Source organism: Lates calcarifer, unplaced genomic scaffold (genome assembly GCF_001640805.2).
Source record: "Lates calcarifer isolate ASB-BC8 unplaced genomic scaffold, TLL_Latcal_v3 _unitig_1424_quiver_1035, whole genome shotgun sequence".
Lineage (NCBI taxonomy): Eukaryota > Metazoa > Chordata > Actinopteri > Centropomidae > Lates > Lates calcarifer.
The window spans coordinates 6,001-31,703 of record NW_026115506.1 but is presented as its reverse complement, the minus strand read 5'-3'; the positions used below and the strand labels follow the sequence as shown (position 1 = coordinate 31,703).

The 25,703-nt window shown below is 43.5% G+C and overlaps 5 protein-coding genes across 12 annotated transcripts; all 5 read left to right on the top strand.

Moving 5' to 3' along the window:
• The first annotated feature begins 34 nt into the window (after nucleotides 1-34).
• LOC108888975 (nuclear factor 7, ovary-like) lies at nucleotides 35-9,310 on the top strand. The gene is made up of 3 exons (XM_051067319.1): nucleotides 35-179; nucleotides 289-1,344; nucleotides 7,568-9,310. The coding sequence occupies exons 2-3, from the start codon at nucleotides 304-306 to the stop codon at nucleotides 7,925-7,927; spliced, it is 1,401 nt and encodes a 466-aa protein (XP_050923276.1). The 5' UTR covers nucleotides 35-179; nucleotides 289-303; the 3' UTR covers nucleotides 7,928-9,310.
• On the top strand, nucleotides 35-17,959 carry LOC127139347 (E3 ubiquitin-protein ligase TRIM39-like). Its single transcript, XM_051067324.1, has 3 exons — nucleotides 35-179; nucleotides 6,512-7,567; nucleotides 17,265-17,959. The coding sequence occupies exons 2-3, from the start codon at nucleotides 6,527-6,529 to the stop codon at nucleotides 17,622-17,624; spliced, it is 1,401 nt and encodes a 466-aa protein (XP_050923281.1). The 5' UTR covers nucleotides 35-179; nucleotides 6,512-6,526; the 3' UTR covers nucleotides 17,625-17,959.
• On the top strand, nucleotides 6,252-21,584 carry LOC108888980 (zinc-binding protein A33-like). Of its 5 annotated transcripts, XM_051067320.1 has the most exons (3): nucleotides 6,252-6,402; nucleotides 16,209-16,706; nucleotides 20,628-21,584. In XM_051067320.1, exons 2-3 carry the CDS (start codon nucleotides 16,224-16,226, stop codon nucleotides 21,543-21,545), a joined length of 1,401 nt encoding a protein of 466 aa, XP_050923277.1. In that variant the 5' UTR covers nucleotides 6,252-6,402; nucleotides 16,209-16,223; the 3' UTR covers nucleotides 21,546-21,584. The 5 variants fall into 5 exon arrangements, with proteins under 5 accessions (XP_050923277.1, XP_050923280.1, XP_050923278.1 ...); XM_051067323.1 differs by lacking the exon at nucleotides 16,209-16,706 and having other exon boundaries at nucleotides 20,130-21,584; XM_051067321.1 differs by lacking the exons at nucleotides 6,252-6,402; nucleotides 16,209-16,706 and adding an exon at nucleotides 9,744-9,883 and having other exon boundaries at nucleotides 20,130-21,584.
• On the top strand, nucleotides 9,744-11,759 carry LOC108888977 (E3 ubiquitin-protein ligase TRIM39-like). The gene is made up of 2 exons (XM_018685239.2): nucleotides 9,744-9,883; nucleotides 9,993-11,759. Exon 2 carries the CDS (start codon nucleotides 10,008-10,010, stop codon nucleotides 11,406-11,408), a length of 1,401 nt encoding a protein of 466 aa, XP_018540755.1. The 5' UTR covers nucleotides 9,744-9,883; nucleotides 9,993-10,007; the 3' UTR covers nucleotides 11,409-11,759.
• On the top strand, nucleotides 9,744-25,596 carry LOC108888976 (nuclear factor 7, ovary-like). 4 transcript variants are annotated; one of them, XM_051067316.1, is made up of 2 exons: nucleotides 9,744-9,883; nucleotides 23,568-25,368. In XM_051067316.1, the coding sequence occupies exon 2, from the start codon at nucleotides 23,583-23,585 to the stop codon at nucleotides 24,987-24,989; it is 1,407 nt and encodes a 468-aa protein (XP_050923273.1). In that variant the 5' UTR covers nucleotides 9,744-9,883; nucleotides 23,568-23,582; the 3' UTR covers nucleotides 24,990-25,368. The 4 variants fall into 4 exon arrangements, with proteins under 4 accessions (XP_050923273.1, XP_050923274.1, XP_050923275.1 ...); XM_051067317.1 differs by lacking the exon at nucleotides 9,744-9,883 and adding an exon at nucleotides 15,951-16,099; XM_051067318.1 differs by lacking the exon at nucleotides 9,744-9,883 and adding an exon at nucleotides 19,875-20,020.
• The last annotated feature ends 107 nt before the right edge of the window (nucleotides 25,597-25,703 follow it).

The window sequence follows — 25,703 nt, the reverse complement described above, 5'->3', positions numbered from 1 at the left end:
CAAACCAGGAAACAGTTTGTTCCTCGTCTTCACTAAAGAGACACAGGCTGAAAAACATTCGATCAGATTCACCTTCAGACCAAACTAACAGCTTCCTCTGAGTGAGTCCAGCTACAGGAGAGAAAAGAGGAAAACTACAACACTGCTGCTTCAACCTGCTGACTCTCCACACACTGAAGGTGAGTTTGACTAAAACCACCACTCAAAGTGAAAGTGAATCTCAGTGAAGTTAGTAGAGGAGGGAGGGGAGCCATGACTGACTGTACTTCCTGTCTGCTGTGTTTTCAGCTTCACTCAGACTAAATGGCTTCCAGATCAGAGGAGGATCTCTGCTGTCCGGTCTGTCAGGAGGTCTTTAGAGATCCTGTTGTTCTGTCATGTAGCCACAGCTTCTGTAAAGACTGTCTGAAGAGATGGTGGAGAGAGAAACCAACACCAGACTGTCCAGTTTGTAAGAGAAGATCTTCAAAGGTAGATCCACCTGTTAGTCTGGTGTTAAAGAACCTGTGTGAGTCCTTCTTACTGGAGAGAGATCAGAGATCTTCAGAGGATCTCTGCAGTCTGCACTCTGAGAAACTCAAACTCTTCTGTCTGGACCATCAGCAGCCAGTGTGTGTCGTCTGTCTACATTCAGTAACACACAAAAACCACAGCTTCAGTCCCATCGATGAAGCTGCACAACAACACAAGAAGGAACTTCAGGAAACTCTGGAGTCCTTAAAGGAGAAGTTAAAGAGTTTAGAAGAAGTTAAAGTGGAGTTTGATCAAACAGCAGAACACATTAAGGTCCAGGCCCGACACACAGAGAGGCAGATTAAGGAGCAGTTTAAGAAGCTTCACCAGTTTCTAGAAGAGGAAGAGGAGGCCAGGATGGCTGCACTGAGGGAGGAAGAGGAGCAGAAGAGTCAGATGATGAAGGAGAAGATGGAGCCTCTGAGCAGAGAGATAGCAGCTCTTTCACACACAGTCAGAGCCACAGAGGACGAGCTGAGAGCTGAAGACGTCTCATTCCTCAACAACTACAAGGCTGCAGTGGAAAGAGTCCAGCAGCGCCCCCTGCTGGAGGATCACCAGCTGCTCTCAGGAGCTCTGATAGACCAGGCCAAACACCTGGGCAACCTGACCTTCAACATCTGGAACAAGATGAAGGACATGGTCTCCTACAGTCCTGTGGTTCTGGATCCAAATACTGCTCATCCAGAACTGATCCTGTCTGAAGATCTGACCAGAGTGAGACATGGAGAGAGACAGCAGCTTCCTGACAATCCAGAGAGGTTTGATTATTATGGCTCTGTCCTGGGCTCTGAGGGTTTTAACTCAGGGACTCACAGCTGGGATGTCGAGGTTGGAGACAATAGAGACTGGAGACTGGGTGTGTTAGCAGAGTCTGTCCAGAGGAAGGGAGGCATATGGTCTGGATTATGGGGAATATGGTTCTATGAAGGTAAATACTCAGCAGTGTCACCATCAGCTTCATCCACTGCTCTCTCAGAGCAGAAGAAGTTCCAGAGGATCAGAGTGAATCTGGACTGGAACAGAGGAAAGTTGTCGTTCTCTGATCCTGATACTAACACACACATACACACCTTCACACACACTTTCACTGAGAAGATGTTTCCATACATTGACACTGTGGATAATCTCCCAGTGAAGATGTTACCAGTGAAGGTCTCTGTGACAGTGGAACAGATCAGTCAGAGATAAAGAGGATGATCAGATTTATAATGTTATTATTTGTTAAAGGGAAAAGTCAGAGAATTTAATCTCTTTATTTGCACCTGTCCGAATAAAATACATTAGAAAGTTTCCAGTAAGATAAGTGTATGTTATATAACATTGTGAATATAGGGATTTTGACACTGTGGAAAAACTCAGTTGATGGAGAAAAAAATAGCAGAAAGTATCAGACATTCATCTACAGAGAAATAAAGGCAGAACGTGAGTGAAGAGATCTTCTTTAGTGAACTTTTATCAAAGCTTCATTTGCGCTAAATGTTGTTTATTTATAAATGTTGTTTATTTCTTTAAGGGAAAAATCTGTGAATTTAACATGTTAAACTGTACCTGTCCTTCTGCTGTCTCAGTATTTCTGTTTATGTGTCTTTTAGTTCTCATTGTTTTTTATTTTCCTTTTTTTTTCCAATGTAGTTTAACAGTTTGTTTTTTCTTTCTATTATCAACCTTTATATATGTGTAAAAAGGTTTTATTCATTTTCTGATCTTTACATTTTGTTTGTTTAGTCTTTTTATTTCTTATCATTGTTTTTTTTTTTTTTAAATTATTGATTTTGTGTGGAGCTGTGAAGATCAGCAAACTGATGGGGATCCAAATAAAAGAACCCATTTATCAATAAATGCTCAGATTCATCAAACTTTATTTTAAATTCTAGTCCTGATTATAAAGTTTCCAGTAGCATAAGTGTATGTTATGTGGCGTGGTGATAGATAGATAGATAGATAGATAGATAGATAGATAGATGACTTTATTCATCCCCGAAGGGAAATTTGGTTGTTACAGCAGTCCGTATGTGAATGCAATATAAATACAACAGTAAAAAATAGAATATTAACAAAGGTATAATATGCATGATAAATACTTGGCTAGACAGATATATACACCATAAATAATATGCTATGAATATGTAAATAGAAAAGTGCAAAGGGATGCATGACAGTGCAGAGGGTGACATGTAGATTTAGTCCAGTTGTGTAATCGTGGCTCTGACAGAGGTAGATGAGTTGTAATGTCTTATTGCAGTAGGTAGGAACGATTTCCTGTATCGTTCCTTAGAGCAGCGGGGTTGAATGAGTCTGTGGCTGAAGCTGCTCTTCAGCTTGTCCAGCGTGTAGTGGAGGGGGTGAGAGGGATTATCCATGATTGCCAGCAGCTTTGCCAGCATCCTCTCCTCCACCACCTCCTCCAGGGTGACAAGTTTTGAGCCAACCACAGACCCTGCCTTTTTAATCAGTTTGTTCAGTCTGTTGGCGTCCTTTGCCTTGATGCCTGCACCCCAGGACACTGCAGCAAAGAGGATGGTGCTCGCCACAACAGACTGGTAGAACATCTGCAACATCTTGTTGCAGACATGAAAGGACCTGAGCCTCCTCAAGAAGTAAAGCCGGCTCAGACCCTTCTTGTAGATGGCCTCTGTGTTGATGGACCAGTCCAGTTTGTTGTCTAGTGTTACCCCCAGGTACTTGTAAGACTCCACTAGATCCACATCCATCCCACTGATGCTGACAGGAGAGGGCAGGGGCTTGTTCCTCCTGAAGTCCACCACCATCTCCTTCGTCTTCGCCACGTTCAGTTGCAGGTGGTTCTCCCCACACCACTTCACAAAGTGGTCCATCAGGTCCTTGTACTCAGCCTCCCTCCCTCCCTCCACACACCCCACAATGGCCGTGTCATCAGAGAATTTCTGCAGGTGACACGACTCAGAGCAGTACTTAAAGTCTGAAGTGTATGTGGTGAAGAGGAAGGGAGACAGCACAGTTCCCTGGGGGGCCCCGATGTTACTGATCAGATGGTCCGACACACAGTTCTGTAACCTCACAAACTGCGGTCTGCCCGTCAGATAGTCCTCAACCCAAGTGATAAGGGGAGCACTCACCCACATGTCCTCCAGTTTGACCTTCAGCAGTCTGGGCTGGATGGTGTTAAAAGTGCTGGAGAAGTCGAAGAACATGATGCGGACTGAGGTGTTGGGTCTGTCCAGGAAGGAGTAAGCCTTCTGCAGCAGGTAGATGATTGCATCATCAGCCCCAACATGGGGCTGATATGCGAACTGCAGAGGGTCTTGCGAAGGGCACACCAGCGGTCTGAGGTGTGCCAGGACCAGTCTCTCCATGACCTTCATGATGTGAGAGGTCAGTGCCACTGGCCTGTAGTCCTCCAGTGCAGCAGGACGTCCTTTTTTGGGCACTGGGACCAGGCAGGATGTTTTCCAGAGCACTGGCACTCTCTGAAGGTGTAGGCTCAGGTTAAAGAGGTGCTGGAGAACTCCACATAGCTGGCTGGAACATGCCTTCAACACGCGAGGGCTGATGCGGTCCGGTCCAGCAGCTTTCCTCTGTTTGAGCCTCTCCAGCTCTCTCCTCACCTGGCTAGATGTGATGTGGAGTACAGACTGGGGGGTGGGGGTTATGGAAGGATCCGAGATGGGTGTCAGCAGTGGGATGGGGGGTGGAGGGGCTGGAGTTGAACCTATTGAAAAACATGTTCAACTCGTTTGGCACGTTGTTCATCCCCCTCTGCTGCACTCCCACCTCTCCTCTGGAAGCCGGTGATCTCTCTCATCCCACTCCAGACGTCCCTGGTGTTGTTCTCCTCCAGTTTGTGCTCCTGTTTTCTTCTGTAGTTGTCCCTGCTCTCCCTGATGCTGCGTTTTAGTTCCCTTTGTACCCGCTTGAGTTCTGCTCGGTCCCCTGATCTAAAGGCCCTCTTCTTCTCATTGAGAAGGATCTTCAGGTCACTGGTTACCCACGGTTTGTTGTTTGGGTAGCAGCGGACCTCTTTAGTGGGGATGGTGTTGTCAATGCAGAACCCTATGTACTCAGAGACACAGTCAGTCAAGCCATCAATGTCTGCACCATGTGGTTCATGCTCTGTATAGAGCATCCCAGTCTGTGGCCTCCAGCGCTCCACACAGTGTTTCCATGGCCTCAGGAGACCATTTCCTCACTGTCCTCACTGTGACTGGCTGCTGCTGAACCACAGGCTTGTATAATGGTGAGAGCAGGACTAGGTTGCGATCTGACCTGCCCAGTGGTGGCAGGGAAGTGGAGCTGTATGCATCCTTAACATTTGCGTACAGCAGTTGAATGTAGGAATTTTGACACTGTGGAAAAGCAGAGGTGAAGGAGAAAAAACATATAAAGAGGAAATATCAGACATTCACCCACAGAGGAATAAAGACCAAACATGAGTGAAGAGATCTTCTTTAAGGAACGTTTACCAAAGTAATCCTGCAGTACCAAGTTTGACCACTAGGCCAAAATCACCTCACAGCTCACCATTGTTCTTGGAGGACCTGGCTGCAGACAAGGTGATGAACCTCAACCACCAGGATACTCACCTGTCCTCTGGAAGTCATGTGACCCTAACAGAGTACAAGTTTCTAAGGTAATTTTTGCACAAAGGTTTGTGATACTGTGCAATAATCTTCACAAATGGACACCATGTATATGATTTTTGAAGCCTAAGTGAAACTGCTAAAAGTAAAAAGCTAATGTTGGGCTATAAACAAACTACACCATGGTCACATGATGTCAACATCTCCACCACTCAGCTTCTAACTTACAATTTGGTGTACCATACTGACGTCTCCTACAAAAGTGAGCCGGAAAAGTCTGACAATAGTTTTCAAGTGCACAGGTGTAAATACAACAAGGCTGTGAAGGCAGATTAGTGAGTTGATGACTTTCTGTGTTCGGCTTGATGATATTTAATGTCACCAACAACCTTTGTAGTCTCATGTAGCCAGTAGTTAGCAACGTCCTTTTTTAAGGCATGTAAAAACTTTACAAATCACAAGTGGGGTATTAACTGAAGTATTTTGTGTTGCAGAATAAAATATGAAAATGTCTTGAGCTTGTGTTAAGACCTTATTTCAGGCATCTAACCAAATTCCATTCAAAAACCCATTGACTTCAGGACAAAGGAACAGGAAGTGAAAAAATGCTGCCTGATCACTGTTTTACGGGGACACATTCTGGCTCTATGGTTTATGGGGACATTTGACGGAACTGAGCCATTGTTGACAAAATGAGTTTCACCTGTGTGTTTCCTGCCATGACTGATCAAATGTCAGCTGTGAAAAAGGTCTGTTAGAGTCAGAGAAGACGAAGAAGAGCAGAAGGTTTAAGTGGTTGACTCTCAATGACAGAAACTTCTTCACGTATGAACATAAAAAGAGCTGCTGCATCGTCCTGCAGCACACTATCAGTCAGCATTTCAAGCAATGAATCAAAAGTGAAGTTTGATCAAACATTTTAAAATTTGACAGAGGGGCCAGGCCAGTATCAAATGTATGGAGAGTGTTTGTGTGAACTAACATAAACTACATGTAAAAGCTGTTACCTAAAAGTGAAAGGAAACCTACATTCAAATGACATTCAGTTTCAGTGGGAACATCAAAACTTTGGAATGAAACTCAACCTGGGTTACAGGTAAAGCAACATCATTGTTGCACAAAGCTCCTCCCCTCATCTGACACACCTGAAACAAACCAGGAAACAGTTTGTTCCTCGTTTTCACTAAAGAGACACAGACTCAAAAACATTTGATCAGATTCACCTTCAGACCAAACTAACAGCTTCCTCTGAGTGAGTCCAGCTACAGGAGAGAAAAGAGGAAAACTACAACACTGCTGCTTCAACCTGCTGACTCTCCACACACTGAAGGTGAGTTTGACTAAAACCACCACTCAAAGTGAAAGTGAATCTCAGTGAAGTTAGTAGAGGAGGGAGGGGAGCCATGACTGACTGTACTTTCTGTCTGCTGTGTTTTCAGCTTCACTCAGACTAAATGGCTTCCAGATCAGAGGAGGATCTCTGCTGTCCGGTCTGTCAGGAGGTCTTTAGAGATCCTGTTGTTCTGTCATGTAGCCACAGCTTCTGTAAAGACTGTCTGAGGAGATGGTGGAGAGAGAAACAAACACAAGACTGTCCAGTTTGTAAGAGAAGATCTTCAAGAGAAGATCCACCTGTTAGTCTGGTGTTAAAGAAGCTGTGTGAGTCCTTCTTACAGGAGAGAGATCAGAGATCTTCAGAGGCTCTCTGCAGTCTGCACTCTGAGAAACTCAGACTCTTCTGTCTGGACCATCAGCAGCCAGTGTGTGTCATCTGTCTACATTCAGTAACACACAAAAACCACAGCTTCAGTCCCATCGATGAAGCTGCAGAACAACACAAGAAGGAACTTCAGGAAACTCTGGAGTCCTTAAAGAAGAAGTTAAAGAGTTTAGAAAAAGTTAAAGTGAAGTTTGATCAAACAGCAGAACACATTAAGGTCCAGGCCCGACACACAGAGAGGCAGATTAAGGAGCAGTTTAAGAAGCTTCACCAGTTTCTAGAAGAGGAAGAGGAGGCCAGGATGGCTGCACTGAGGGAGGAAGAGGAGCAGAAGAGTCAGATGATGAAGGAGAAGATGGAGGCTCTGAGCAGAGAGATAGCAGCTCTTTCACACACAGTCAGAGCCACAGAGGACGAGCTGAGAGCTGAAGACGTCTCATTCCTCAACAACTACAAGGCTGCAGTGGAAAGAGTCCAGCAGCGCCCCCTGCTGGAGGATCACCAGCTGCTCTCAGGAGCTCTGATAGACCAGGCCAAACACCTGGGCAACCTGACCTTCAACATCTGGAACAAGATGAAGGACATGGTCTCCTACAGTCCTGTGGTTCTGGACCCAAACACTGCTCATCCAGGACTCATCCTGTCTGAAGATCTGACCAGTGTGAGTGAAGGAGAGGAACAGCAGCTTCCTGACAATCCAGAGAGATTTGATTATTGCTGGTCTGTCCTGGGCTCTGAGGGTTTTAACTCAGGGACTCACAGCTGGGACGTCGAGGTTGGAGACAGTACAGTCTGGGGACTGGGTGTGTTAGCAGAGTCTGTCCAGAGGAAGGGAGACATTCAGTCTGGATTATGGGGAATATGGCTGTATAAAGGTAACTACTTTGAACTCTCACCATCATCTCCAGTCACTGTTCTCTCAGAGCAGAAGAAGCTCCAGAGGATCAGAGTGAATCTGGACTGGAACAGAGGAAAGTTGTCGTTCTCTGATCCTGATACTAACACACACATACACACCTTCACACACACTTTCACTGAGAAGATGTTTCCATACATTGACACTGTGGATAATCTCCCAGTGAAGATCTCACCACTGAAGGTCTCTGTGACAGTGGAACAGATCAGTCAGAGATAAAGAGGATGATCAGATTTATAATGTTATTATTTGTTAAAGGGGAAAAGTCAGAGAATTTAATCTCTTTATTTGCACCTGTCCAAATAAAATACATTAGAAAGTTTCCAGTAAGATAAGTGTATGTTATATAACATTGTGAATATAGGGATTTTGACACTGTGGAAAAACTCAGTTGATGGAGAAAAAAATAGCAGGAAGAATCAGACATTCATCTACAGAGAAATAAAGGCAGAACGTGAGTGAAGAGATCTTCTTTAGTGAACTTTTATCAAAGCTTCATTTGCGCTGCTCAGACCCTAACCCTATCATCACTGACAACTGTTTCTTACTCAATGATGGTGTGAGGAAAGAGGTCTTTTTAGATCAGTGTGTAATCTTCGTTTTCACGAAAGAGACACAGACTGAAAAACAGATGATCAGATTCACCTTCAGACCAAACTAACAGCTTCCTCTGGTGGCTGAGACTCCAGCTCTGCTCTCTGCTTCTTTCTGTCTTTTGAGGCATTTCCTTTCTTCTTGAAATACTGAATCTCAGAGAAATGACTTTTTCTATAAGATTATTTCAGACCTTGACCAAATATCCAGTGGTTGAGCTGTGTAGCTGTAGCTCTGTTAGCCTGACTCTGCTCCACGTTTCCCTTTAGTGCCTTTATCGTTGTTCAGGAAGATTCTCATCTTTCATGTGAAAACTCTGGTCCTTACATTTGTTTTTTCTTCACTCTGTCCTGTCGTGTTGCCTTTTGCACTTTGTAGCTGCATAAATGTTTCCCTGTGAGGAGGGAAAATGGAAATAAATGACTAAAAATTCAAGATTTATACTGTAACTTCAAACCAGATGATCATTTCCCACACTGTTGCTCGTTTATAACTGCCTTCACTCAAATTAGCAACAAGTGAGTCACTGTACGTTATTTTATGTTAAAGTTAATTGAATCCAAAGTATTTCATTTTAACCTTTGGACACATTTGGATTCACTGACTGTCCCAAACAAAATATATCCCCCGATTATTTATCTGTTTGGTTTGAGAAGGAAAATGTTCGTGTTTTAAAGGGTTTAAATCCAAAATGGCACAAATCAACCGGAGAAACATAAGTTGATTAATTAAAACATTTGTGTTTGAGTTTGAGAGACTTTCACTCTCAATGATCACTTTGTGTCAGTCCTTTCATTTTGGGATTAAACTGCTCATGTCTGTTGTTCAGCCGTGTCCTGATCTGACTGATGTGAACAGTAGAGGACCTTTTATGCAGTTTCACTGTATTTTGTTTTTATATATCTGCAGATTTTATTCTTGGATTTGATCTGATTCAGAATGAGGTTCTGTTTCTGTCTGATTGTTTGTGTGAAATTAACTGCAATAAAAATGATGATAAAATAATGAGCCTGCTGCTCTTGGTTTATCTTTAAGCTGAGTTGGACACTGTGCCAGCATCACCTCACTGCTTAGCACTGTTCCTGACCTGACTGCAGAAGTTTACTGGGACGTGATTAATAGAATTAGTTTCACCTGTGCTTTTTCTGCCATGACAAGACAACTGTCAGCTGTGAAAAAGGTCAGTTAGAGTCAGGAAAGATGAAAAAGACCAGAAGGTTTAAGTATTTAACTCTCGATAGCAGAGGGTGCTGTATGTTTTAACCTGTTCATCCTGCTGTGCAGTCAGCATTTCCAGAAATGAATGAATGAACTTTGGAATGAAATTCAACATGTTACATGAGAAGCAACAGCATTTAGTAGAAGAGCTCTGACAAAGCTCCTCCCCTCACATGACTCGCCTCAGACCAGGAAACAGTTTGTTCCTCGTCTTCACTAAAGAGACACAGACTGAAAAACATTCGATCAGATTCACCTTCAGACCAAACTAACAGCTTCCTCTGAGTGAGTCCAGCTACAGGAGAGAAAAGAGGAAAACTACAACACTGCTGCTTCAACCTGCTGACTCTCCACACACTGAAGGTGAGTTTGACTAAAACCACCACTCAAAGTGAAAGTGAATCTCAGTGAAGTTAGTAGAGGAGGGAGGGGAGCCATGACTGACTGTACTTCCTGTCTGCTGTGTTTTCAGCTTCACTCAGACTAAATGGCTTCCAGATCAGAGGAGGATCTCTGCTGTCCGGTCTGTCAGGAGGTCTTTAGAGATCCTGTTGTTCTGTCATGTAGCCACAGCTTCTGTAAAGACTGTCTGAAGAGATGGTGGAGAGAGAAACCAACACCAGACTGTCCAGTTTGTAAGAGAAGATCTTCAAGGTCAGATCCACCCTGTAACCTGGTGTTAAAGAAGCTGTGTGAGTCCTTCTTACAGGAGAGAGATCAGAGATCTTCAGAGGCTCTCTGCAGTCTGCACTCTGAGAAACTCAAACTCTTCTGTCTGGACCATCAGCAGCCAGTGTGTCTCGTCTGTCTACATTCAGTAACACACAAAAACCACAGCTTCAGTCCCATCGATGAAGCTGCACAACAACACAAGAAGGAACTTCAGGAAACTCTGGAGTCCTTAAAGGAGAAGTTAAAGAGTTTAGAAAAAGTTAAAGTGAAGTTTGATCAAACAGCAGATCACATTAAGGTCCAGGCCCGACACACAGAGAGGCAGATTAAGGAGCAGTTTAAGAAGCTTCACCAGTTTCTAGAAGAGGAAGAGGAGGCCAGGATGGCTGCACTGAGGGAGGAAGAGGAGCAGAAGAGTCAGATGATGAAGGAGAAGATGGAGGCTCTGAGCAGAGAGATAGCAGCTCTTTCACACACAGTCAGAGCCACAGAGGACGAGCTGAGAGCTGAAGACGTCTCATTCCTCAACAACTACAAGGCTGCAGTGGAAAGAGTCCAGCAGCGCCCCCTGCTGGAGGATCACCAGCTGCTCTCAGGAGCTCTGATAGACCAGGCCAGACACCTGGGCAACCTGACCTTCAACATCTGGAACAAGATGAAGGACATGGTCTCCTACAGTCCTGTGGTTCTGGACCCAAACACTGCTCATCCAAGACTCATCCTGTCTGAAGATCTGACCAGAGTGAGACTAGGAGAGAAACAGCAGCTTCCTGACAATCCAGAGAGATTTGATTATTGCTGGTCTGTCCTGGGCTCTGAGGGTTTTAACTCAGGGACTCACAGCTGGGATGTCAAGGTTGGAGACAATACAGACTGGGAAGTGGGTGTGTTAGCAGAGTCTGTCCAGAGGAAGGGAGTCATTCAGTCTGGATTATGGAGAATAAGGTTCTATGGAGGTAAATACTCAGCACTGTCACCACCAGCTTCATTCACTGTTCTCTCAGTGAAGAAGAATCTCCAGAGGATCAGAGTGAATCTGGACTGGAACAGAGGAAAGTTGTCGTTCTCTGATCCTGATACTAACACACACATACACACCTTCACACACACTTTCACTGAGAAGATGTTTCCATACTTTGACACTGTGGATAATCTCCCAGTAAAGATGTTACCACCGAAGGTCTCTGTGACAGTGGAACAGATCAGTCAGAGATAAAGAGGATGATCAGATTTATAATGTTATTATTTGTTAAAGGGAAAAGTCAGAGAATTTAATCTCTTTATTTGCACCTGTCCAAATAAAATACATTAGAAAGTTTCCAGTAAGATAAGTGTATGTTATATAACATTGTGAATATAGGGATTTTGACACTGTGGAAAAACTCAGTTGATGGAGAAAAAAATAGCAGAAAGTATCAGACATTCATCTACAGAGAAATAAAGGCAGAACGTGAGTGAAGAGATCTTCTTTAGTGAACTTTTATCAAAGCTTCATTTGCGCTAAATGTTGTTTATTTATAAATGTTGTTTATTTCTTTAAGGGAAAAATCTGTGAATTTAACATGTTAAACTGTACCTGTCCTGCTGTCTCAGTATTTCTGTTTATGTGTCTTTTAGTTCTCATTGTTTTTTATTTTCCTTTTTTTTCCAATGTAGTTTAACAGTTTGTTTTTTCTTTCTATTATCAACCTTTATATATGTGTAAAAAGGTTTTATTAATTTTCTGATCTTTACATTTTGTTTGTTTAGTATTTTTATTTCTTATAATTGTTTTTTTTTTTTTTTAAATTATTGATTTTGTGTGGAGCTGTGAAGATCAGCAAACTGATGGAGATCCAAATAAAAGAACCCATTTATCAATAAATGCTCAGATTCATCAAACTTTATTTTAAATTCTAGTCCAGATTATAAAGTTTCCAGTAGCATAAGTGTATGTTATGTGGCGTGGTGATAGATAGATAGATAGATAGATAGATAGATAGATGACTTTATTCATCCCCAAAGGGAAATTTGGTTGTTACAGCAGTCCGTATGTGAATGCAATATAAATACAACAGTAAAAAATAGAATATTAACAAAGGTATAATATGCATGATAAATACTTGGCTAGACAGATATATACACCATAAATAATATGCTATGAATATGTAAATAGAAAAGTGCAAAGGGATGCATGACAGTGCAGAGGGTGACATGTAGATTTAGTCCAGTTGTGTAATCGTGGCTCTGACAGAGGTAGATGAGTTGTAAAGTCTTATTGCAGTAGGTAGGAACGATTTCCTGTATCGTTCCTTAGAGCAGCGGGGTTGAATGAGTCTGTGGCTGAAGCTGCTCTTCAGCTTGTCCAGCGTGTAGTGGAGGGGGTGAGAGGGATTATCCATGATTGCCAGCAGCTTTGCCAGCATCCTCTCCTCCACCACCTCCTCCAGGGTGACAAGTTTTGAGCCAACCACAGACCCTGCCTTTTTAATCAGTTTGTTCAGTCTGTTGGCGTCCTTTGCCTTGATGCCTGCACCCCAGGACACTGCAGCAAAGAGGATGGTGCTCGCCACAACAGACTGGTAGAACATCTGCAACATCTTGTTGCAGACATGAAAGGACCTGAGCCTCCTCAAGAAGTAAAGCCGGCTCAGACCCTTCTTGTAGATGGCCTCTGTGTTGATGGACCAGTCCAGTTTGTTGTCTAGTGTTACCCCCAGGTACTTGTAAGACTCCACTAGATCCACATCCATCCCACTGATGCTGACAGGAGAGGGCAGGGGCTTGTTCCTCCTGAAGTCCACCACCATCTCCTTCGTCTTCGCCACGTTCAGTTGCAGGTGGTTCTCCCCACACCACTTCACAAAGTGGTCCATCAGGTCCCTGTACTCAGCCTCCCTCCCTCCCTCCACACACCCCACAATGGCCGTGTCATCAGAGAATTTCTGCAGGTGACACGACTCAGAGCAGTACTTAAAGTCTGAAGTGTATGTGGTGAAGAGGAAGGGAGACAGCACAGTTCCCTGGGGGGCCCCGATGTTACTGATCAGATGGTCCGACACACAGTTCTGTAACCTCACAAACTGCGGTCTGCCCGTCAGATAGTCCTCAACCCAAGTGATAAGGGGAGCACTCACCCACATGTCCTCCAGTTTGACCTTCAGCAGTCTGGGCTGGATGGTGTTAAAAGTGCTGGAGAAGTCGAAGAACATGATGCGGACTGAGGTGTTGGGTCTGTCCAGGAAGGAGTAAGCCTTCTGCAGCAGGTAGATGATTGCATCATCAGCCCCAACATGGGGCTGATATGCGAACTGCAGAGGGTCTTGCGAAGGGCACACCAGCGGTCTGAGGTGTGCCAGGACCAGTCTCTCCATGACCTTCATGATGTGAGAGGTCAGTGCCACTGGCCTGTAGTCCTCCAGTGCAGCAGGACGTCCTTTTTTGGGCACTGGGACCAGGCAGGATGTTTTCCAGAGCACTGGCACTCTCTGAAGGTGTAGGCTCAGGTTAAAGAGGTGCTGGAGAACTCCACATAGCTGGCTGGAACATGCCTTCAACACGCGAGGGCTGATGCGGTCCGGTCCAGCAGCTTTCCTCTGTTTGAGCCTCTCCAGCTCTCTCCTCACCTGGCTAGATGTGATGTGGAGTACAGACTGGGGGGTGGGGGTTATGGAAGGATCCGAGATGGGTGTCAGCAGTGGGATGGGGGGTGGAGGGGCTGGAGTTGAACCTATTGAAAAACATGTTCAACTCGTTTGGCACGTTGTTCATCCCCCTCTGCTGCACTCCCACCTCTCCTCTGGAAGCCGGTGATCTCTCTCATCCCACTCCAGACGTCCCTGGTGTTGTTCTCCTCCAGTTTGTGCTCCTGTTTTCTTCTGTAGTTGTCCCTGCTCTCCCTGATGCTGCGTTTTAGCTCCCTTTGTACCCGCTTGAGTTCTGCTCGGTCCCCTGATCTAAAGGCCCTCTTCTTCTCATTGAGAAGGATCTTCAGGTCACTGGTTACCCACGGTTTGTTGTTTGGGTAGCAGCGGACCTCTTTAGTGGGGATGGTGTTGTCAATGCAGAACCCTATGTACTCAGAGACACAGTCAGTCAAGCCATCAATGTCTGCACCATGTGGTTCATGCTCTGTATAGAGCATCCCAGTCTGTGGCCTCCAGCGCTCCACACAGTGTTTCCATGGCCTCAGGAGACCACTTCCTCACTGTCCTCACTGTGACTGGCTGCTGCTGAACCACAGGCTTGTATAATGGTGAGAGCAGGACTAGGTTGCGATCTGACCTGCCCAGTGGTGGCAGGGAAGTGGAGCTGTATGCATCCTTAACATTTGCGTACAGCAGTTGAATGTAGGAATTTTGACACTGTGGAAAAGCAGAGGTGAAGGAGAAAAAACATATAAAGAGGAAATATCAGACATTCACCCACAGAGGAATAAAGACCAAACATGAGTGAAGAGATCTTCTTTAAGGAACGTTTACCAAAGTAATCCTGCAGTACCAAGTTTGACCACTAGGCCAAAATCACCTCACAGCTCACCATTGTTCTTGGAGGACCTGGCTGCAGACAAGGTGATGAACCTCAACCACCAGGATACTCACCTGTCCTCTGGAAGTCATGTGACCCTAACAGAGTACAAGTTTCTAAGGTAATTTTTGCACAAAGGTTTGTGATACTGTGCAATAATCTTCACAAATGGACACCATGTATATGATTTTTGAAGCCTAAGTGAAACTGCTAAAAGTAAAAAGCTAATGTTGGGCTATAAACAAACTACACCATGGTCACATGATGTCAACATCTCCACCACTCAGCTTCTAACTTACAATTTGGTGTACCATACTGACGTCTCCTACAAAAGTGAGCTGGAAAAGTCTGAGAATAGATTTCAAGTGCACAGGTGTAAATATAACAAGGCTGTGAAGGCAGATTAGTGAGTTGATGACTTTCTGTGTTCGGCTTGATGATATTTAATGTCACCAACAACCTTTGTAGTCTCATGTAGCCAGTAGTTAGCAACGTCCTTTTTTAAGGCATGTAAAAACTTTACAAATCACAAGTGGGGTATTAACTGAAGTATTTTGTGTTGCAGAATAAAATATGAAAATGTCTTGAGCTTGTGTTAAGACCTTATTTCAGGCATCTAACCAAATTCCATTCAAAAACCCATTGACTTCAGGACAAAGGAACAGGAAGTGAAAAAATGCTGCCTGATCACTGTTTTACGGGGACACATTCTGGCTCTATGGTTTATGGGGACATTTGACGGAACTGAGCCATTGTTGACAAAATGAGTTTCACCTGTGTGTTTCCTGCCATGACTGATCAAATGTCAGCTGTGAAAAAGGTCTGTTAGAGTCAGAGAAGACGAAGAAGAGCAGAAGGTTTAAGTGGTTGACTCTCAATGACAGAAACTTCTTCACGTATGAACATAAAAAGAGCTGCTGCATCGTCCTGCAGCACACTATCAGTCAGCATTTCAAGCAATGAATCAAAAGTGAAGTTTGATCAAACATTTTAAAATTTGACAGAGGGGCCAGGCCAGTATCAAATGTATGGAGAGTGTTTGTGTGAACTAACATAAACTACATGTAAAAGCTGTTACCTAAAAGTGAAAGGAAACCTACATTCAAATGACATTCAGTTTCAGTGGGAACATCAAAACTTTGGAATGAAACTCAACCTGGGTTACAGGTAAAGCAACATCATTGTTGCACAAAGCTCCTCCCCTCATCTGACACACCTGAAACAAACCAGGAAACAGTTTGTTCCTCGTCTTCTCTAAAGAGACACAGACTCAAAAACATTTGATCAGATTCACCTTCAGACCAAACTAACAGCTTCCTCTGAGTGAGTCCAGCTACAGGAGAGAAAAGAGGAAAACTACAACACTGCTGCTTCAACCTGCTGACTCTCCACACACTGAAGGTGAGTTTGACTAAAACCACCACTCAAAGTGAAAGTGAATCTCAGTGAAGTTAGTAGAGGAGGGAGGGGAGCCATGACTGACTGTTCTTTCTGTCTGCTGTGTTTTCAGCTTCACTCAGACTAAATGGCTTCCAGATCAGAGGAGGATCTCTGCTGTCCGGTCTGTCAGGAGGTCTTTAGAGATCCTGTTGTTCTGTCATGTAGCCACAGCTTCTGTAAAGACTGTCTGAAGAGATGGTGGAGAGAGAAACAAACACAAGACTGTCCAGTTTGTAAGAGAAGATCTTCAAAGGTAGATCCACCTGTTAGTCTGGTGTTAAAGAAGCTGTGTGAGTCCTTCTTACAGGAGAGAGATCAGAGATCTTCAGAGGCTCTCTGCAGTCTGCACTCTGAGAAACTCAAACTCTTCTGTCTGGACCATCAGCAGCCAGTGTGTGTCGTCTGTCTACATTCAGTAACACACAAAAACCACAGCTTCAGTCCCATCGATGAAGCTGCAGAACAACAGAGGAAGGAACGTCAAGAAACTCTGGAGTCCTTAAAGGAGAAGTTAGAGAGTTTAGAAAAAGTTAAAGTGAAGTTTGATCAAACAGCAGAACACATTAAGGTCCAGGCCCGACACACAGAGAGACAGATTAAGGAGCAGTTTAAGAAGCTTCACCAGTTTCTAGAAGAGGAAGAGGAGGCCAGGATGGCTGCACTGAGGGAGGAAGAGGAGCAGAAGAGTCAGATGATGAAGGAGAAGATGGAGCCTCTGAGCAGAGAGATAGCAGCTCTTTCACACACAGTCAGAGCCACAGAGGACGAGCTGAGAGCTGAAGACGTCTCATTCCTCAACAACTACAAGGCTGCAGTGGAAAGAGTCCAGCAGCGCCCCCTGCTGGAGGATCACCAGCTGCTCTCAGGAGCTCTGATAGACCAGGCCAAACACCTGGGCAACCTGACCTTCAACATCTGGAACAAGATGAAGGACATGGTCTCCTACAGTCCTGTGGTTCTGGACCCAAACACTGCTGGTCCAGGACTGATCCTGTCTGAAGATCTGACCAGAGTGAGACTAGGAGAGGAACAGCAGCTTCCTGACAATCCAGAGAGATTTGATTATTACTGGTCTGTCCTGGGCTCTGAGGGTTTTAACTCAGGGACTCACAGCTGGGATGTCGAGGTTGGAGACAATACAAACTGGGAACTGGGTGTGTCAGCAGAGTCTGTCCAGAGGAAGGGATTCATACGGTCTGGATTATGGAGAATAAGGTTCTATGGAGGTAAATACTTTACACACTCAGCACCAGCTCCACCGATTGTTCTCCCACTGCAGAAGAATCTCCAGAGGATCAGAGTGAATCTGGACTGGAACAGAGGAAAGTTGTCGTTCTCTGATCCTGATACTAACACACACATACACACCTTCACACACACTTTCACTGAGAAGATGTTTCCATACTTTGACACTTTGGATAATCTCCCAGTGAAGATCTTACCAGTGAAGGTCTCTGTGACAGTGGAACAGATCAGTCAGAGATAAAGAGGATGATCAGATTTATAATGTTATTATTTGTTAAAGGGGAAAAGTCAGAGAATTTAATCTCTTTATTTGCACCTGTCCAAATAAAATACATTAGAAAGTTTCCAGTAAGATAAGTGTATGTTATATAACATTGTGAATATAGGGATTTTGACACTATGGAAAAACTCAGTTGATGGAGAAAAAAATAGCAGAAAGTATCAGACATTCATCTACAGAGAAATAAAGGCAGAACGTGAGTGAAGAGATCTTCTTTAGTGAACTTTTATCAAAGCTTCATTTGCAATGCTCAGAAAAATGTATTAATCATCACTGACAACTGTTTCTTGCACAATGATGGTGTGAGGAACGAAGTCTTTTTAGACCAGTGTGTAATCTTGCAGTACAGAGTTTGACCACTAGGCCAAAATCACCTCTCAGCTCAGCACTATTCCTGGAGGACCTGGCTGCAGACAATGTGATGAACCTAAATCACCAGAATATGAGCTCTTTGTCACAAAAGACATTTTAGCATTTTATATAGCAGGAAAATAACTGGTGCCACTGATGGCATCACAAAAGACCAGCAAGTCCCAGGAAAGGACACATTCTGGCTCACTGGTTTACAGGGACACAGTCTGGCTCAGGGGTGGGCAAAGGTTTTGGCTCAGGGGCCACAGTGAGTTTTAAAATTTGACAGAGGGGCCAGGCCAGTATCAGATGTATGGAGAGTGTTTGTGTGAACTAACATAAACTACATGTAAAAGCCGTTACCTAAAAGTGAAAGGAAACCTACATTCAAATGACATTCAGTTTCAGTGGGAACAGTTGGTTGTGGCAATTCTCAGGACAGACCTGAGGTATTCATTAGTTAACTGCCTGGTGATTAGCATCGGTTTCCTCAAGGAACGTAATTAATTAATGATTCTGATGTCCCCTCACTCTTATGAAGTCAACGAGTTGTACGACTGGTTTCACTACATGATCAAGCTGCAATACAGACTTACACAGGGCTTCCTGATGTATTATGCAGTGTAGGAAAATTACATCCAGCTCAGGGTTTTCCTCAATCACCTTGTCCTGGATTCTTTTCAGCAGCCCAATGTTTTTTCCTGTTAAGTTTGGTAATCCATCCTTGGTGACATTGTCAATTTTACTCCAAGGTAACTTCAGCCTCTCGATGACACCAGACACCTGTCATACAAGTCCTCTCCTCGTGTTTTCCCTTTGAGAGATTCCATGGTCAAAAATTCCTCCGTTATCTCAACATTGTCATTAATCCCTCTGATAAAACTTAAGAGCTAAGTGGTGTCTTTAATGTTGTTACTTTCATCCAGTGCTAACGAATATAACTTAAATGACTCAGCTTTTTTGTTTAACTCACTGGGAAAATATTTTGCTGAGTCTGTAAACTGGCTGCCAACATCTGAGCAGTAGCCGCCTGTTCTTCCGTTGACTGGTTGCTAGTGTAGTTAGCATGCTTGGTGGAAAAGTGGTGGCTGATGTTATATTCTTTGAAAACCACAATGGTTTCTTGGCAAATAAGACATACAGCCTTTGATCAGACTTTGGTGAAAAAATATTCAGCTGTCCACTCCTTATTAAACACTCTGTACTCGCTGGCGATTTTTCTTTTCTTTGGTCCACTCGTTGTTACAGAAGGATTCAATGCAGTGGCAAAGGTGAAGTTGAGAGGACAGATCAGACTCCAGTAAAGGTCAATTGTGTCTTGAGTGTGCCATCTACTGGGATCAACTGAAAAGCCTGGTATTGCAGGAAAAGGGCGAAATGAATGCGGTCTTTACTATAATTTGGACAATTTTGTACCAATATTTGATGGGCCAGAATAAAAAGCCCAGCAGGCTGTAGTTTGCCCATGCCTGGTCTGGCTCCATGGTTTATGGGGACATATGATGGTGCTGAGCCATTGTTAACAAAATTCATTTACCTGTGCTTTTACTGCTCTGAATGGTCAAAATGGCTGTTGTAGAATAAAACTGTTAGAGCCTGGAAAGATGGAAAAAGCAAAAAGTTTAAGTGCTTGCCTCTCAGTGATGGAATTTTCCTTACATTTGAAGTTAAAAAAGAGTTGCTGTGACTTCCTACTGCACATCAGTCAGCATTTCCCAGCAATGAATCAAAACTTTGGAATGAAATTCAACCTGGGTTACAGGTAAAGCAACATCATTTAGTAGAGTCTGGTAAAGCTCCACCCCTCATCTGACACACCTGAAACAAACCAGGAAACGGTTTGTAGTTCCTCGTTTTCACTGAAGACACACAGGCTGAAAACCATTCGATCAGATTCACCTTCAGACCAAACTAACAGCTTCCTCTGAGTGAGTCCAGCTACAGGAGAGAAAAGAGGAAAACTACAACACTGCTGCTTCAACCTGCTGACTCTCCACACACTGAAGGTGAGTTTGACTAAAACCACCACTCAAAGTGAAAGTGAATCTCAGTGAAGTTAGTAGAGGAGGGAGGGGAGCCATGACTGACTGTTCTTTCTGTCTGCTGTGTTTTCAGCTTCACTCAGACTAAATGGCTTCCAGATCAGAGGAGGATCTCTGCTGTCCGGTCTGTCAGGAGGTCTTTAGAGATCCTGTTGTTCTGTCATGTAGCCACAGCTTCTGTAAAGACTGTCTGAAGAGATGGTGGAGAGAGAAACAAACACAAGACTGTCCAGTTTGTAAGAGAAGATCTTCAAAGGTAGATCCACCCTGTAACTTGGTGTTGAAGAAGCTGTGTGAGTCCTTCTTACAGGAGAGAGATCAGAGATCTTCAGAGGATCTCTGCAGTCTGCACTCTGAGAAACTCAAACTCTTCTGTCTGGACCATCAGCAGCCAGTGTGTCTCGTCTGTCTACATTCAGTAACACACAAAAACCACAGCTTCAGTCCCATCGATGAAGCTGCAGAACAACACAAGAAGGAACTTCAGGAAACTCTGGAGTCCTTAAAGAAGAAGTTAAAGAGTTTAGAAAAAGTTAAAGTGAAGTTTGATCAAACAGCAGATCACATTAAGGTCCAGGCCCGACACACAGAGAGGCAGATTAAGGAGCAGTTTAAGAAGCTTCACCAGTTTCTAGAAGAGGAAGAGGAGGCCAGGATGGCTGCACTGAGGGAGGAAGAGGAGCAGAAGAGTCAGATGATGAAGGAGAAGATGGAGGCTCTGAGCAGAGAGATAGCAGCTCTTTCACACACAGTCAGAGCCACAGAGGACGAGCTGAGAGCTGAGGACATCTCATTCCTCAACAACTACAAGGCTGCAGTGGAAAGAGTCCAGCAGCGCCCCCTGCTGGAGGATCACCAGCTGCTCTCAGGAGCTCTGATAGACCAGGCCAAACACCTGGGCAACCTGACCTTCAACATCTGGAACAAGATGAAGGACATGGTCTCCTACAGTCCTGTGGTTCTGGACCCAAACACTGCTGGTCCAGGACTGATCCTGTCTGAAGATCTGACCAGAGTGAGACTAGGAGAGAAACAGCAGCTTCCTGACAATCCAGAGAGATTTGATTATTACTGGTCTGTCCTGGGCTCTGAGGGTTTTAACTCAGGGACTCACAGCTGGGACGTCGAGGTTGGAGACAATACAAACTGGGAACTGGGTGTGTTAGCAGAGTCTGTCCAGAGGAAGGGAGACATTCAGTCTGGATTATGGGGAATATGGCTGTATAAAGGTAACTACTTTGAACTCTCACCATCATCTCCAGTCACTGTTCTCTCAGAGCAGAAGAAGTTCCAGAGGATCAGAGTGAATCTGGACTGGAACAGAGGAAAGTTGTCGTTCTCTGATCCTGATACTAACACACACATACACACCTTCACACACACTTTCACTGAGAAGATGTTTCCATACTTTGACACTTTGGATAATCTCCCAGTGAAGATCTTACCAGTGAAGGTCTCTGTGACAGTGGAACAGATCAGTCAGAGATAAAGAGGATGATCAGATTCATAATGTTATTATTTGTTAAAGGGGAAAAGTCAGAGAATTTAATCTCTTTATTTGCACCTGTCCAAATAAAATATATTAGAAAGTTTCCAGTAAGATAAGTGTATGTTATATAACATTGTGAATATAGGGATTTTGACACTATGGAAAAACTCAGTTGATGGAGAAAAAAATAGCAGGAAGAATCAGACATTCATCTACAGAGAAATAAAGGCAGAACGTGAGTGAAGAGATCTTCTTTAGTGAACTTTTATCAAAGCTTCATTTGCGCTGCTCAGACCCTAACTCTATCATCACTGACAACTGTTTCTTACTCAATGATGGTGTGAGGAAAGAGGTCTTTTTAGATCAGTGTGTAATCTTCGTTTTCACGAAAGAGACACAGACTGAAAAACAGATGATCAGATTCACCTTCAGACCAAACTAACAACTTCCTCTGGTGGCTGAGACTCCAGCTCTGCTCTCTGCTTCTTTCTGTCTTTTGAGGCATTTCCTTTCTTCTTGAAATACTGAATCTCAGAGAAATGACTTTTTCTATAAAATTATTTCAGACCTTGACCAAATATCCAGTGGTTGAGCTGTGTAGCTGTAGCTCTGTTAGCCTGACTCTGCTCCACGTTTCCCTTTAGTGCCTTTATCGTTGTTCAGGAAGATTCTCATCTTTCATGTGAAAACTCTGGTCCTTACATTTGTTTTTTTTTCACTCTGTCCTGTCGTGTTGCCTTTTGCACTTTGTAGCTGCATAAATGTTTCCCTGTGAGGAGGGAAAATGGAAATAAGTGACTAAAAATTCAAGATTTATACTGTAACTTCAAACCAGATGATCATTTCCCACACTGTTGCTCGTTTATAACTGCCTTCACTCAAATTAGCAACAAGTGAGTCACTGTACGTTATTTTATGTTAAAGTTAATTGAATTCAAAGTATTTCATTTTAACCTTTGGACACATTTGGATTCACTGACTGTCCCAAACAAAATATATCCCCCGATTATTTATCTGTTTGGTTTGAGAAGGAAAATGTTCGTGTTTTAAAGGGTTTAAATCCAAAATGGCACAAATCAACCGGAGAAACATAAGTTGATTAATTAAAACATTTGTGTTTGAGTTTGAGAGACTTTCACTCTCAATGATCACTTTGTGTCAGACCTTTCATTTTGGGATTAAACTGCTCATGTCTGTTGTTCAGCCGTGTCCTGATCTGACTGATGTGAACAGTAGAGGACCTTTTATGCAGTTTCACGGTATTTTGTTTTTATATATCTGCAGATTTTATTCTTGGATTTGATCTGATTCAGAATGAGGTTCTGTTTCTGTCTGATTGTTTGTGTGAAATTAACTGCAATAAAAATGATGATAAAATAATGAGCCTGCTGCTCTTGGTTTATCTTTAAGCTGAGTTGGACACTGTGCCAGCATCACCTCACTGCTTAGCACTGTTCCTGACCTGACTGCAGAAGTTTACTGGGACGTGATTAATAGAATTAGTTTCACCTGTGCTTTTTCTGCCATGACAAGACAACTGTCAGCTGTGAAGAAGGTCAGTTAGAGTCAGGAAAGTATTTAACTCTCGATAGCAGAGGGTGCTGTATGTTTTAACCTGTTCATCCTGCTGTGCAGTCAGCATTTCCAGCAATGAATGAATGAACTTTGGAATGAAATTCAACATGTTACATGAGAAGCAACAGCATTTAGTAGAAGAGCTCTGACAAAGCTCCTCCCCTCACATGACTCGCCTCAGACCAGGAAACAGTTTGTTCCTCGTCACTAAAGAGAGACACACAGAGTGAAAAACATTCGATCAGATTCACCTTCAGACCAAACTAACAGCTACAGGAGAGAAAAGAGGAAAACTACAACACTGCTGCTTCAACCTGCTGACTCTCCACACACTGAAGGTGAGTTTGACTAAAACCACCACTCAAAGTGAAAGTGAATCTCAGTGAAGTTAGTAGAGGAGGGAGGGGAGCCATGACTGACTGTTCTTTCTGTCTGCTGTGTTTTCAGCTTCACTCAGACTAAATGGCTTCCAGATCAGAGGAGGATCTCTGCTGTCCGGTCTGTCAGGAGGTCTTTAGAGATCCTGTTGTTCTGTCATGTAGCCACAGCTTCTGTAAAGACTGTCTGAAGAGATGGTGGAGAGAGAAACAAACACCAGACTGTCCAGTTTGTAAGAGAAGATCTTCAAGAGAAGATCCACCTGTTAGTCTGGTGTTAAAGAAGCTGTGTGAGTCCTTCTTACAGGAGAGAGATCAGAGATCTTCAGAGGCTCTCTGCAGTCTGCACTCTGAGAAACTCAAACTCTTCTGTCTGGACCATCAGCAGCCAGTGTGTGTCGTCTGTCTACATTCAGTAACACACAAAAACCACAGCTTCAGACCCATCGATGAAGCTGCAGAACAACACAAGAAGGAACTTCAGGAAACTCTGGAGCCCTTAAAGAAGAAGTTAAAGAGTTTAGAAAAAGTTAAAGTGAAGTTTGATCAAACAGCAGAACACATTAAGGTCCAGGCCCGACACACAGAGAGGCAGATTAAGGAGCAGTTTAAGAAGCTTCACCAGTTTCTAGAAGAGGAAGAGGAGGCCAGGATGGCTGCACTGAGGGAGGAAGAGGAGCAGAAGAGTCAGATGATGAAGGAGAAGATGGAGGCTCTGAGCAGAGAGATAGCAGCTCTTTCACACACAGTCAGAGCCACAGAGGACGAGCTGAGAGCTGAAGACGTCTCATTCCTCAACAACTACAAGGCTGCAGTGGAAAGAGTCCAGCAGCGCCCCCTGCTGGAGGATCACCAGCTGCTCTCAGGAGCTCTGATAGACCAGGCCAAACACCTGGGCAACCTGACCTTCAACATCTGGAACAAGATGAAGGACATGGTCTCCTACAGTCCTGTGGTTCTGGACCCAAATACTGCTGGTCCAAGACTGATCCTGTCTGAAGATCTGACCAGAGTGAGACGAGGAGAGGAACAGCAGCTTCCTGACAATCCAGAGAGATGTGATATTTACTGCATTGTCCTGGGCTCTGAGGGTTTTAACTCTGGGACTCACAGCTGGGATGTCGAGGTTGGAGACAATACAGTCTGGGAAGTGGGTGTGTTAGCAGAGTCTGTCCAGAGGAAGGGAGACATATGGTCTAGATTATGGGGAATAGGGTTCTATGGAGGTAAATACTCAGCAGTGTCACCATCAGCTTCAATAACTGTTCTCTCAGAGCAGAAGAATCTCCAGAGGATCAGAGTGAATCTGGACTGGAACAGAGGAAAGTTGTCGTTCTCTGATCCTGATACTAACACACACATACACACCTTCACACACACTTTCACTGAGAAACTGTTTCCATTCATTTACACTCGGGATGAAGATGAACTCCCAGTGAAGATGTTACCAGTGAAGGTCTCTGTGACAGTGGAACAGATCAGTCAGAGATAAAGAGGATGATCATATTTATAATGTTGTTTGTTTGTTAAAGGGGAAAAATCAGTGAATTTAATCTCTTTATTTGCACCTGTCCAAATAAAATACATTAGAAAGTTTCCAGTAAGATAAGTGTATGTTATATAACATTGTGAATATAGGGATTTTGACACTGTGGAAAAACTCAGTTGATGGAGAAAAAAATAGCAGGAAGAATCAGACATTCATCTACAGAGAAATAAAGGCAGAACGTGAGTGAAGAGATCTTCTTTAGTGAACTTTTATCAAAGCTTCATTTGCGCTAAATGTTGTTTATTTATAAATGTTGTTTATTTCTTTAAGGGAAAAATCTGTGAATTTAACATGTTAAACTGTACCTGTCCTTCTGCTGTCTCAGTATTTCTGTTTATGTGTCTTTTAGTTCTCATTGTTTTTTATTTTCCTTTTTTTTCCAATGTAGTTTAACAGTTTGTTTTTTCTTTCTATTATCAACCTTTATATATGTGTAAAAAGGTTTTATTAATTTTCTGATCTTTACATTTTGTTTGTTTAGTATTTTTATTTCTTATCATTGTTTTTTTTTTTTTTTTAATTATTGATTTTGTGTGGAGCTGTGAAGATCAGCAAACTGATGGGGATCCAAATAAAAGAACCCATTTATCAATAAATGCTCAGATTCATCAAACTTTATTTTAAATTCTAGTCCAGATTATAAAGTTTCCAGTAGCA

Bases quoted from the DNA above. Each gene is read 5' to 3' on its own strand.
- LOC108888975 (XM_051067319.1), top strand. From the start codon at position 304: ATGGCTTCCAGATCAGAGGAGGATCTCTGCTGTCCGGTCTGTCAGGAG. The intron at 1,345-7,567 runs GTTGGAGACAAT...TGGGACGTCGAG, and splicing joins CTCACAGCTGGGATGTCGAG to GTTGGAGACAGTACAGTCTG.
- LOC127139347 (XM_051067324.1), top strand. From the start codon at position 6,527: ATGGCTTCCAGATCAGAGGAGGATCTCTGCTGTCCGGTCTGTCAGGAG. The intron at 7,568-17,264 runs GTTGGAGACAGT...TGGGATGTCGAG, and splicing joins CTCACAGCTGGGACGTCGAG to GTTGGAGACAATACAAACTG.
- LOC108888977 (XM_018685239.2), top strand. From the start codon at position 10,008: ATGGCTTCCAGATCAGAGGAGGATCTCTGCTGTCCGGTCTGTCAGGAG.
- LOC108888980 (XM_051067323.1), top strand. From the start codon at position 20,145: ATGGCTTCCAGATCAGAGGAGGATCTCTGCTGTCCGGTCTGTCAGGAG.
- LOC108888976 (XM_018685238.2), top strand. From the start codon at position 23,583: ATGGCTTCCAGATCAGAGGAGGATCTCTGCTGTCCGGTCTGTCAGGAG.